Here is a 14,206-nt window from a genome sequence, read left to right as displayed (position 1 = left end):
TAAATGAAAGTAGTCCACGCTTAATAGAAAAAAAAACATAGAACTTAGAGTAGAAAAAAAACACAAATAGATCTCACGAAATAATTTCGTTAGATTTATTAATGAAATCTAAGTGAGGAATAATCATACCAATCCTCCTTCATTTGCGAACACTGCAATAATAGTATTTTTGTTTATGAATCAGGCACAATTTTGGGTACCCTGTTGAGCTTGCTCCTAATAACTTCGATAATTTGACATACTGTGTTCCATGTTGTCACGAATGGACGCTGTAAATCTTCTAAATACACCTATATTGGCCAACAGAGAATAATTAATACATAATACTATAAAAAATTAAGACGTAAATTATCAATTTGTCCTATTGTATTATATAAAAATGCCCGCCCAATGATATTTGGGCATTTTTTGGTTTTTATATGGTAGAGTAGAACATTGTTGAATAGTAGGACAAAACTAAGATGGAAAAGTAGAGTATATCATACCAAAAATACTAGTAATACTATGAAGAAATATTAATATATATATTCATTTGGTATAGATTTTATGTGATAATGCATTTTACATTACATTACTTCCTTTGTCCATTAATAGAAGTCATATTTGAATTTAATACAAATTTTAAGATATAAATAAAGAAAAGTAAGTGAAAAATGTAGCAGAATATGTGACCCATTTTTATATATTTAATTATATAATAAATGTGTATGGAATGAGTTAGTGAACATGAGTCTATCTACCATATACAGTTAAAGTTTACGAAAACTCTTAGTTGCGGACGAACTAAAATACTAGAGTACTAGTAAATTGGGACTCCTAATTGCTGACGAATAGTACTTACTAGATGTCGTTAACACATATTAAACTACCATTCCTCTGAAATTAGATACTCCCTATGTCCTAACTAAGTTGAGTCAAAATTGTTAGAGTGCTGAAATTAAAAAAATAGTGTTGACTAGATTAAATGAAAATAAAAGATAGAAAAAAAAAGTAGGAGAGATAAAAGAGAATATAATAGGTAATGGAATAAAGTAAAAAGTGATTAGATATTTTGATTTTTTTTTTAGAAAAGGGACTTCTAAAAAAGAAACATGATTGAACTTAATTAGAAAGGGGGAAGTAATATTAATTATAACTATAATAAGATGATGATAATAATAATAATAATAATAATAATAATAATAATAATAATAATAATAATAAATAATAATAATAATAATAATAATAATAATAATAATAATAATAATAATATTTGGTATGAAATGAAAATTCTACATACACAATAATATACTCCATCTGTTCCTAAAAAATAAACTAATTTTACTATTTTGGGTCATCCCAAAATTAGACGAAGTCTAATATAGAAATTTTCAACAAATAATAATCTTACACATTATTTATAATGTGGACCCAATAATCCTTCCACTACCTTTTCCATCTCTATCTTCTCTTTTAATATTACATTACCAATTGTACATTAAAACTTATGCCATTTACAAAGTTATCTATTTTTTGAGACGAGAGAGTACGATTTTATATGTCAGTACTCCCTCGCCCCTCATTAATATGTTTCGGTTGACTTAACATGAATTTTAAGAAATATAGGAAAATGGGTAGAAAAAGTTAGTGGAACGTTGATCATACAATTACACTAATAAAAAGTGAGTAGTGTGAATTAGTAGAGTGTAGAGTTCATTACCAAAAATTATAAAAAAATAAAGGTATCAATTAATTAGGGATGAACAAAAAATTATGCTAGTGTCAATTAACGAGGAGTATTGTAGTAGTATAAAATATTAGAAACATAATATTTCTTCCCACTTGAAACAAAATGGATAATATTGGCAAAGATTAACTAGTATGAAACTATTACCCCTGAATCGCTGGTGACGAAGCCTGGCAATTCGCAGCGCATAGCAACTCTCCATATCCTCGTCCTATACGAATTGGGATCACGAGTGTTGGATCTACAGATATCTTCTGCATCAGAATGATGATGCTTCTTGTTATATATAAACCATAATAGAGCCTGCATGCACAATTATAAAGTTTAGCTTCAATTGAAAATAATGTAAAATTGATATGATTGCAAAATATACATCAAATATATCCGGTTCAATATCCGTAACAACAATGTCGGCGTCTGGTTCGTGCGAGGATGAATTTGGTAGGAGAGCGGGGCATCGCTCTTCAATTATAGACTGCTCTGCAAAGAATCGTTTATCGTCTACTTTGAAAAACAGGAAACGATCAATTGGCGGGTGGTTGGTGTTGGTATTGGTATTGATGAAAACCCCAATTGTTGCCTCAATCTTGAAAGCATTTTCTCCTGTTATGAGTTCACTTTCCAAACGGTATCTCGACAATTGAATACTGGGAGAGGTGTGTCCAGCTTGGACACTAAATACACGCCTAAATATTCCTCTTTTTTTGAATGAACAACTCTGGGCAGATGCAAAGCTTATAAGTGGATCCACAGTCTTGAAACTAAGAACCAGCTCAGCTGTTTGTGTAGTTTCAATAGCGAATGAAACAGCCCAAGCAATATAGGCACGCTGTGTAGCTCCACCAGGGTAGAATTTGATCTTGAATTTATGACCATTCGGCCCATCGAATGCCGGGCTTACGAGAGCCACCCCGGGCCCTAGCTCCCTATACTTCTTATAATCTTGCAGTAGCCATGTGTAACTTACCTTTTCCATTGTTTTCCCACTATACACCTCCCCCTTTGCCTCCCCCATTATTACTAAAACTCACCAAAAAATAAAAAACAATCTACTTTGCTCTACCAGCTTCTGCTTTTTAAAAGCGACTCCCATGATCAATTATTTCGCAACCAACTCATTGGTAGATTGGAATTCTGTTTCCGTTTTTAGGGCTTTGCAGTTCTCATTATTTGTTGGAATGCTTATCTATCTTTCTGTTTAAGTCATTATTAGTTTATTTTTGTTTTTCTTTAACAACCTATGCAGTTATATTTCCGTTTTGGAAGGCAGATTTAGTTCAGATAGTTTTCCGATATAATTTAGTGCTATAATTTTAATGAATCTGATTTGTTGGAGTTTGGACAAAACTGTACGCAAACATAGGCTTTAACTAAGCACAACAAAATAATACAAGAATATAGATGAATAAACATTACAACGCCGAAGGTTTCCTGATCTTAAATAAACAATCGATATTCTCCTATCAAATAGTTATTGTGTGAAGTATATTAACATACAAAATCATCTTGTCAAATTCATCTCGCCCATGATACAGAATCGACCTCATCCCTCGCCTTCTTGTAAAGTTCAAGCCTTTTCGCCATCTGCTGCCTCTTCTCCATCAAGGTCGGATCTTCATCGAGTAAGTCACCAAGTTGCTTGCCCTGCAACACGGGCCAAAACAGCATCGTAAAATGGGAAATTTGGAGGGAGATGTTCATATATGTCAGATGGAAAATGAATAATAGTTTTACCTCTCTTTTCCCAATCTGTGTGTAGAAGTAGCTGAGTAAATTCTGTTTTGCTTCCTTGACTTGACAATGGACGGCAGCCTTCGGTATTGTGTTCTTCAGATTCTCAGATACCATATTCACGTAAGATAATACATTTGATCCTATCCTCCTGAAATGCCCATCCCCATAACGATCAATGGTCACTGCTTCAGCAGCTGAGCTGTTGCGTGGATTTTCCCGTGGATCGTCCCTAGGATTTCCCCGTGGATCGTCCCTTGGATTTCCGCGTGGATTCCCACCCGGGTTGGTTGCTCTTTCGATTTCTTGTGGAAGTCTTCGGAAAAACTCAACTGTGAGGTATGAAGCCTCCATATCAACCAATCTAATGGCTGTTTTCTTGCCTTCTGCACGAAACCGTTCCAGAGCTTCATTGGTTGCCGCTGCTATAGTTGATTGCAGACTTGGGAATCGTCTCAATTCCTGCTCCATTGAGGATGTTTTAGTACCAGCATAATAAACCATGAAACAGTTTCACGTATCGACTCATGTCAGAAGGTTACCTGACACTCTCCAATCGACTTCCTCACGAGTTCCTTCAAGACAAAGTGAACCTGAAAAACAGCTTTCAGGATCATTGATGCTGAAATGGAGCATTCACATCTAGCTAGTACTACCGGGTAAAGTAATATTGCATCTAATTTAAAAGGTACTTACAGCATCAACAGTTGCTTCAGCAGGCCCCCTGAAATAATTCAGTGAGCCCTCAATAAGTCGTCTATAACCTTGCTCAGGAGCAATCAAGTGTGGCTGATAACCGTCAGCTTCTGAAACAATTCTTTTAACGTTCTGCAGAGAGAGATGTCGATCAAATGGAAGCTTTTTTAAAGCAGCTGGTAGCTGATTGTCAAAAACACCATAAATCCGATCCCCCCCTGGCCGGCTGAAATAATCAACGTCAACTTATTAGAATCTTCAACAACTTCAAAGGCATCCGATTCAGAAGCTTACATGGATAACAAGTACTATATGATGAAATTAGGGAGAATCTTACCCTCCGTCAAGATGCTCCTTGAATATCTTATCAAAAGCTCGACAAAGTTCTAAGATGGTGTACAGTTGAGCCTGAAACACATCAGTTGCTCAAAAAGTTAAAATCAATAATCAGTGTGGGAACGAAAGAGCCCGAGAAAGTACTCACCCCACCATCAACTGCAACAGGCCTGCCAAGCCGATCCAGCTCAGATTCGAGCTCATCAATACTCTTGTTTATTAAGGAAATAATGCTTGGAATTCTTGCCCTAATTACAGTTTCCAAGTGCTGAAATAGAAAAAATCAACCATATTGGATCCACTCAAGCAATGCCAGTACCGAGATCAATTACAATTCATAAATAAACTGTACCCCGGATAGAAGTTTGGCAAGATACTCAGAGCCCATTCTACTCGCCAAGTGTGAATAGTCAGGACTTGTAGCAAAGTACTCACGCTCGTTTCTCCTAGCAGCCATCATATCAACATGCTTATTAATATCTGCTTGTGAACGATTGACTATACCAACCCAGGGATGTTGTAAGCGATAAGATCTGCCTTCCAGAACCTATTTAGGTAATGCATAACTAAAAGTGTTAGTTAAAACACTCTTGTGTTCTTTATATTTATAAGTAGCGAAACCAAAAATACCAGGGAACAGTGAGAAGAAGAGGAAGTATAATCAGATATAGTGATGAAACAAAGCAGAATGATACAAGAAAGTAGCTAACCAATGACCATATAATATGTACACAAGCTAAAAATGTGAAGGTCAAGGCATATATCACTGAAACAGAATTTCCAATTCTAAATTAGTTAAACTTTCGTTCGCCTTGATGAAAATGAATATTATTATCATGTCAGATTTTTAAATGAAAAAATCACTGCTGATCCATATCCTTATTCTTCATTTCCAAAAGGATAGTGCCTCAAACAGATGAGCAAATACTTCAACGGTATCCACTAATCCAACATTATTCTGAGTAACGAGTTTTCTTGAGAGACTGAGAGAATGTAGGCTTAGTTTACCTCTAGTGCATTAGTTCCTTTGTCCATCAGATCCAGCTTTGTCAGCACCCCAAATGTCCGTTCTCCTGCATACCATTGCATGAGTTGTTAGGCATACCTAGTTATATATACAAACAATTGAACCTTTACACTCTTGATTTATAAAATGAGAAGCAAAACTCACCCGAAGGATCTACGTCCCTCGAAAGCTTAATAGCATCAGAAGTTGCAATATCCTGATTAGCTGGAGAAATTGCAAGTATGATGCAATTGGGCTGTCAAAAAATGAAGGAAATTATCCATCATGAATGAAAAGAAAAGCAAAAGAAGTAGATGAATGCAACAGAAAAATCTACTATGAATATAACCAAAATGGACTTCAGTAAAACAGTTATTCAGTCAAGAAGTTGACAATGTTTAATCAAGCCTTTGTGGTTATGGACTAACTTTGAGACATCAATACTATTTAATTTTTACTATAAGTACTTCTACGTTTACATGTGCAGTCGGGTTCATTTATAAGGGTAGCAGGGCAAGCATGTTAGGAAAATATGTACAAAGTTCAAGGTATTATTATCATTACCTTCTCAACATAGGAGCGAACCATATTTTCAATGTCCTCGACCACACTGTCTGGTTGTCCCTCTGCAAGATAAAAGTTTCCATTGGACAAATTCCCCATGAATGGAAGATTGTACTGAAAGTATAAAGAGGGAATTTATGCACTTACCAACAGCAACTTTTGTCAAACCAGGAAGATCAATCAGGGTTAAGTTAACAACTGCAAGAAATACTCAAAAAGCATCAGTGGGTAGAAAACTTATTACACTAGAAGCAAATCTGGTAGTTAAAGATTTAACACTACTTCAGCTCAAGGAAACAATACCATCGGGTGAATAGATGCTTAGATGAATAGGAATAGGAGAAATCTGTTTTGTTTTCCCGGTCACTCTATCAGTTTCATCTTGAATCTCCTTGCGAACCAAGGCTGCAACATAAACAGTTTGCCAATCATGAGAAGCAAAGAGAGGAAATGTATCAGAAACCACCATACCATTACTGATCACAAATGACCCTAAAACGTTAACTATACCAATCAATTGTTATTTCCCTCCAAAATATCGATTTACTCACCTTTTCCTATAATGGAAATCGATAAACTAAGAAGTAGCAATTTCTAAAGAGTAAATAAATATGCAGAATCAAGTTTCCTTAACAATAATGCATGAAATGTTGCACATACAGTAATCAGTGAAACGCTTCTGCTGCAAATGCCCAAACTCTGCATATTCCTCCTGTCCTTCTTCAATATGCTGCAGTTGCAACACCAGAGGTCGCCGCGTAACGATGCCTAAACTCATCAAATCCGAAAAGGACGCATCAGATATCGAGGGCTAATAACCGAATCAACACCAATACTAGCACAAAAACATTCAATTCTTCCTCAACAATCGAAATTACATAAATTGAATAACCAACCAGAGCCTCGAGGAAGAAAATCCCGTCCTACGATGCTCTCCAACACTGATGACTTCCCCGAACTCTGTCAATTTCATAAATTCTCCATTAAAAAAAATGAAAAAACGGTAATCCTAGGGCTAAAATCAACAAATTCCTTGTGCTAAACAAAAGGTAAGATTCCCCTCGTGATCAGCGTTGATATGCTCGTTTCCCCAATAAACTAAGCTCTCATCTCTTCTAGTGTGAATCGTAACGAAAAAACGTAACATATTCTCCAGAAAATCAAAACGCGTATGTAATTAGCTAACCTGGCCACCAACGACGGCGACGGAGGGGAGAGCGTCCCACAGAGAAGAGAAAGCCTGCTGATCGCCGCCGTAGTCTCCTAGAGAAGTGCAGGCCCGCTGTATTCTGTTCACCAGCCCAATCAAACTCTCCATCGTCGCCATCACAACGTTAAAATTTCAACTCTTCCTCCTCCAAAAGAAAGGCGGCAGCAGCAGCAGCAAAGTTGAAGGCGCGATTACCGTTTCACTCCAAACACAAAGAGGAAATTTCAAGGTTGAATAATCAACGAAACTTGGAACATAAGGAAACAGAAATAAGATGGAGAAACAATTTGGAAGAAAAGAGGAAAAAGAATTCAGCGAAAGACGATAGGATGGACCGGGAATTTTCAAACTTTAGGCGTGTGGCGATAGTAATATTGCGAGGGTCTGTGCTAACCTACGCCCTTGTGTTAATTCAGTTAGGAAAATTGGCAATTTTCTATACTTTATTTAATTATTCGTTACTCCTGTCATTTAAAATTAAAAATTAAAGTTCACCGTCGGAGATGTGGGTGGCGGTGGGCGGCGGCATCTGGGACATGTTAAAGGCATACTGACGAAATATTACTTACTTCATTAATTTGAAAAAAAAATGGATGTATAAAAGATGAAACAATGTAGATTTGTTTAGGTTGTAAAGTCAAACAATGTATTAGGTGTGTTTGAGTTGGAAGACTAACAACTATGAACAAGTAGTAATGCATTTCACTTCTTACATCATGTTCATCGGTTTCTAGAGGTCGATCGCCACCTCATTTCCGTTTTAAAAAAAAAATTGAAGGAAGTGGTCCTTCTCTCTTCCAGACCTTGGTCTCTTTCACACTCACCGCCAATCATCCGGTCTCCCTCCATTCATCCAATGAGATTGTGCCAAATGACATAATCTCATTGATCGACATTTTTTTTCTTTTAAAACTTATATATCTTAAATCTATTATATTAAATTATTATGAAAATTTTACCAAAATTTATAATTTTCATCCTCTATAAATAGAAACCAAATTTGCTATAGTTTACGTACAAAAAAATATCATTTTTTCTCCTCCTATAATTCTTTTTTTTCATACAATTTCATATTCTTTTAATTTCTTTTGTTGGAGGAGGATTAGAATAATAAATATTTCATATAATAATATTATATTATAAAAACAAAATCCTACTATATAATGATGTAGTTAGGTGGTCATTAATAAAACATAAAAACTGGTACGGTTGAGTTGGATGAATATTGATGATATGAATTATGAAAGATGATATGATGAAGATAAAAATTAATTAAATATTGAAAAAGTTGATAGTTTAGTTGGATTGAGTGATCGGTGATAAACATATACTAGATTCATGTTCATATGTTATGACTTATGATAAACATATACTCCTATAGGGTCATGATAATCTATAAACCCTCTAAGATACAAACTATACAAACTCTAATCCTACCCACTACTTATATTTAATCTACGGTTAAATATCATTGGGCTCATGAAATGTCAATATATCCTATAAATCACTCAACAAAGGGTAATTTGGAGACTAATTTAAAACGCTGAAATCACTAAATTCGGTAGGATTATGAGATCCTGTTAATTCCGCCGTTTGACTTCTCACTCCTCTATTCAATTCCCATCTCTCTTCTTTCACCCATTCTCGTCTCTCTCTTCTCACTAATCACGATAACTCTTCTCTTCTCTCTGAAATCAATCGACGTTGACATTCTCGTCGCCGTGAAGCTTATCATTTGTTGCTGACATTGTGATTCCCGGTTGATTTTATGTTGCTGACATTATGAATTGTAGACCTTCTCGGTGATTTTGAGTTGCTGACATTTGGGTATTAAAGGTTGATTTTGTGATGCTGACATTATGAATTGTCTATGAGTTTTCGCTGACATTAACAAGCAAGGAACTCTGTTATGAATTTTTTTTTTCTTATCTTTGTGAATCATTGTAGCACACGACCTTATTTAGTTGGTAGTGGATTATTTTGTTTGTGTAAATTTTTGTTTTGTTCGTTTTCTTGAGAAATCCACACCGTTCTATTAGTTGGTGCTTATTGATATTGCTTATTGAAAAATCTACACCGTTTTGTAAATCTTTGTTTTGTTCGTTTTATTGACATTGCTTGTTGAGATTGCTTATTGACATTGCTTATTGAGAAATCCACACCGTTTTATTGAAAAATCCACACCGTTCTGTAAATCTTTATTTAACTTGGTCTACATTTGCTTAACTTGGTCTACATTTGCTGATGTTGTTCGTTTTATTGACATTGATTATTGACATTTTGATAGTAATGGCATTACAATGACATCTGCTAGAACGACGTCTACGTTTGGTAGAACTACCCTCTTCGTCGACATTCCACTTTTCACCTTGCTTGCTGCACACAATGGTCTACCAGGTTTTGATACCATTTGCGTATTTGTGTCCAAATCTTCGAGTATCAAAACGACAGTCGTTGGCATATGCTTCATAAAAGGAAATTCCTTCGTCTAATGTTTCAAACACCTGACCAACATAGGTTTCAGCTCGGGTCTGCAATCTGGAATAACTGCAGTTGTATACACAAATGTCATCGAAGAATGTCATCACCGAATTTCAGCTGCCGAATGGGCAGAATATCATCTCAAACTATAACAGATAAAGCACATTGCTGGCAGATTATGTACAGAGCATCAGAACAAGCATAAAAAATTAGATAATACTGAACAAAATCTACATTTCTAAAACAGATTCATCAAACATTTCGAAATATAACCTAATGCTCATGTCTTCTACTCTACCTACACTGAAACACGAAATGTCATCGAAGAATGTCATCACGGAATGTCAGCGGCCGAAATGAGAATATCATCATAAACAACATTGCTAACAGATTAATTACAGAGCATCAGAACAAGCATAAAAAATTAGATAATATTGAACAAATTCTACATTTCGAAAACAGATCAATCAACCATTTCGAAATATAACCTAATGCTCATGTCTTCATCTCTACCTACTCCAAAAGACGGAATGTCATCGAAGAATATCATGACGGAATGTCAGCGGCCGAATTGGCAGAATATCATCGCAAACTATATCAGATAAAACACATTGCTGGCAGATTTAATTACAGAGCATCAGAACAAGCATAATAAATTAGATATAATTGAACAAAATCTACATTTCGAAAACAGATCCATCAACCATTTCGAAATATAACCTAATGTTCATGCCTTCAACTCTACCTACTATGTCTTCTCCGGTCAAGCACAACAACTTCTACACTAAATATTTAACAATTTTTTCACCAAAAAAACGACAGCAAACTCATCACAGGGACATCAACCATTTCGAAATATAACCTACTCCTCAACCTCATCCATCAACAAACGTAAAAACATCGAACATAATCGTCATTGGTTTCAACATTATGTTACACCTATTATTCTAATTAGCAAGAAAAATACCTTAAGCTTCGTAAGCCATTTCCATTTCAACACAAATGTGTACGTTGACCTTACGCCGGAGAAGATTTGAGATATGAATTTCAACAGGAGATTGAACTTGATATCGCAATGTTGAATAATTAAGATGTGTTATTTTTTATGGCTGAATGAGTAATGTAATCTCTTTCCAAAAAATGATATTTACGTCAACTGGATAGTGGAGATAAATTAGGGCCTTATTATTGACTAATCACGCCCCTAGAATCGGTTACAGACAATTCTGGTTATGATTATACCAGATTGGAGTGAAATGAGGATGTATGTTACTGACAACAAAAAAAGATTTCCATATACACCCCGCTGACATAAATTGTACTACCCGGTGACATCGAATTTGTAACCTCTTAACAGCCGTAGATTAGTTACAATGATGGTGTATGATTAAAATTTGTAGTTTGTATTATAAATAGGAGTTTGTATTTGGTCACACCTCTGCTACTATATTCATGTTCATATGTTATAACTTATAAGTTCATAATCAACAAAGAGTAAGAAACGTATATTTTGTTGATCTTGTTATCATTCTACTCAAAAATAAAATGGGCCACGATATTTGACTATCCAAGTCGTAGTTCTAATGAAATGATTTAGACTGATTCCTTATTAAATAGTAAAAGGATAATTAACAAACACAAAGGAGTAAGATATATGGGTGGTCTTGTCACATTAAATAAAGTAGTACTATATGGTTGTGTTTGGCCAAGTGATGCTAAATAAAGCAATTAAATGTGATACAAAATAACAAGAATGCTCGGTAAAATTTATGAAATATTTTTCTTGTAGGAGTATTTTATTGCGTGGCACATGTTTTTTTGTGTGTAATGAATATGGTTAGCCAGATTCATTTGGAGGGATTAGTTATATTTAAAGTGAAGCAGCTAAATTTAAATTGAAGAGCCCCCACCTCCAAGGCTCCAAGTAATAGAGTAGCTTTCTAATTTCTTCCTACAAATAATACTACGACTTTTGTGACTCAATAACTCCTAGTTTTAAGTTTTTAATAAATATTAGATGAAAAAATCAAATACTATAAATAAGTAAGAATAAAGTATCATTAAATAAATCAATAATTATATATATACGTGAATTTCTATCCAAATGACAACAGAATTAATGTCGTTTGGTCCGACTAATATAAATAAGTACTACATTATATATGTAGGTTTCAGTGACAGCAGGGGGACCTCGTATTATAATTATAGTATTACGGCTACTATTTAATTACTAATAGTATTTAATTAAAATCATGTTGTTTTTTTAGGGAAGTTTTCAAGTGCTCATTGGTAAGATCGTCACATGAAAAGGCTAGCTATTATCATCTAAATGTCCTATTCTTTTATGATAATCAATCAAATTGCAATTCATATTTTCGGATCGGATCGTATTACTCTTTTTTTTAAAATTCGCATTTTCAATTTGATTTGAATTATTTTTATTAATATAAATCTGGAAATCCAAATTAAAATTAATACTCCATTAAACATTATATTTATATAAGTATATATTTTTATTCAAATAGTAGTATATTTTTTATCTACATACTATGTTTCAGAGTTTTGGATTTTTTGTTTTATGGATATTTCGACTTGGTTCGGACTTCAAAATTCAGATTGAGTTACAAAATTTTAATTTTTAAATTTGAATGTCCTTTAAAATCCATGCCGGATCAAAACTCCCCTTATATTGATGGATGAAATGAGTAAGTAAATATTAATCCTAGTATATGTTTTCTAAGGTGTGAATAGATGATAAATATGTAGAGTCTTGCATTCATACTTTATTTGGGATCTTACCACAAATTTAAATGATTTTGCATTTGATCTCAATGAAGATTTATATTTGGAGGATCCCAAGATTTACATTTTATGTATAGACCAAATGTGTTCAATCCCACATGCTTTAATTAATGTACGAATTATAAATTGCACATCTTCATATTTGATCTTAAAAGAATCATCGTCGAATTACATTATACTGTATGTAATTTTTTCCCGGAGAAAGATGCAGTAGAAATTGAAACCTTAAGAGTTAAGACATCACTTTAACAAAATATAAGTAATAGTACTACATGTGTACATAATGCTGGTATTATCTAGAATCTAGATGGTTGGTTGATGACTTGTGGAAGAATTTGAAGTTCTAGAAGCAAGCCATTATATTCAATATGCTTCATTTGACAGATTGACTCATTGATTATTTTAATATTCATATATTAAATCTGTATATTGGACATTATTCATTTTGCCCTTTGTCTTCGAAGCTCCCTCCGTCGTGTAAATTGTTGCTCTTTTGTTCTTTTTTCGCTTCTTTCCTTCGCCCGATAAATTTCTTCTCTTATTTCCTCGGCCTGACGATTTTCTCTACACAATCTGACTTAAAACATGTGTTAAACCCAGGAAATCGTTGAATTTATCCCCATAACCAATGCATGAAATTGGCTTTATCAGTAATCAACGTTTGCATCGCATGGGCATAAATCAGGTGACTCGTTCTATCAAAGTAATAACTGTGCTAGGTTATTGTAGTTACGGTTCGATCTAACCTAATCCAATCCTATACAAGCTCAAATATGACCCACAACAACTAACTCTACACTACTACTACTACTACTATTTTAATTATTTGTCCTTTAATTTTAATCTTTTTTAAATTATATTCACTCAAATTATTTATATATTTTTTAAAATCTCTTTGCAATTGATTTTTTTAAAAATAATTATAGGAAGATAAATTTGAATATACATATTTAATGTTCCATATAAATAGTCCACTTTTATATTTGGTGACTTTTTTACTAATGAAGTGGAGTTTATTCTCCACTAGTACTCCAATCACTATCTCTCTCAATTTCTCTCATATTTTACCGATTTTGCATCAACCCATATCATACCAAAAGTGTCTATTTTTATGGGACGAAGGGAGTAATATTTAACGTGATTCATAAATCATCTAATAAATATATATATATATGATTATAGGAAAATTAGAAAATTATAGGAATATATATGATTTAATTCTCAAATAGCGGTGTTGTGATTCCACGGATTGTGACATCAATATTGGAACATTACAATTTGTGATTTAATTATTTCATGATTAACTGGTGTCATGTTTATTACGTTTCTAATTTCATTTAATTAATTTATTGTCTCATATATATCTAGGTTAAAAAATATCTTTATCCATGTATCCATATATATGGGTGTGAATTGTGATACTAGTTTAAAAGTAAAAATAGAGTTATATATATATAGGAGAGGTTTTTCAAATTAATTGTGATTCTTTTAAAAATAAATGAAATATTAAAATATGAAGTATTTTATTTTTACAAAATATCAAATAGTACTAAATAATGTTAAAAATAATTTTTTAGAGGATAGAAAGTTGGAGAGTAAGAGGATGTATTTCAACATTATGAATAAATACAATTCCAAATATATACTATCTATC

General features: G+C 33.6%; 2 protein-coding genes across 2 annotated transcripts; both read right to left on the bottom strand.

Moving 5' to 3' along the window:
* Positions 1–2,741, bottom strand: LOC125185500 (uncharacterized). The gene is made up of 3 exons (XM_048082038.1): positions 2,100–2,741; positions 1,874–2,029; positions 1–290 (listed from the first exon to the last, which is right to left on the bottom strand). Exons 1-3 carry the CDS (start codon positions 2,739–2,741, stop codon positions 174–176), a joined length of 915 nt encoding a protein of 304 aa, XP_047937995.1. The 3' UTR covers positions 1–173.
* A 356-nt stretch (positions 2,742–3,097) lies between these two features.
* Positions 3,098–7,764, bottom strand: LOC125201343 (phragmoplastin DRP1E-like). The gene is made up of 15 exons (XM_048099414.2): positions 7,246–7,764; positions 6,956–7,019; positions 6,720–6,827; positions 6,363–6,464; positions 6,207–6,257; positions 6,060–6,121; positions 5,661–5,751; positions 5,498–5,562; positions 4,842–5,036; positions 4,638–4,757; positions 4,491–4,561; positions 4,154–4,379; positions 4,000–4,050; positions 3,461–3,919; positions 3,098–3,370 (listed from the first exon to the last, which is right to left on the bottom strand). Exons 1-15 carry the CDS (start codon positions 7,384–7,386, stop codon positions 3,242–3,244), a joined length of 1,935 nt encoding a protein of 644 aa, XP_047955371.1. The 5' UTR covers positions 7,387–7,764; the 3' UTR covers positions 3,098–3,241.
* Positions 7,765–14,206: the final 6,442 nt, after the last annotated feature.

This window comes from Salvia hispanica, chromosome 2 (assembly GCF_029641045.1).
Source record: "Salvia hispanica isolate PSC_SH4W2 chromosome 2, Shi_PSC_v1, whole genome shotgun sequence".
NCBI classification, from domain to species: Eukaryota; Viridiplantae; Streptophyta; class Magnoliopsida; order Lamiales; family Lamiaceae; genus Salvia; species Salvia hispanica.
Note: the sequence above shows the minus strand (reverse complement) of the source record. Positions and strands in the feature narration are given on the sequence as shown.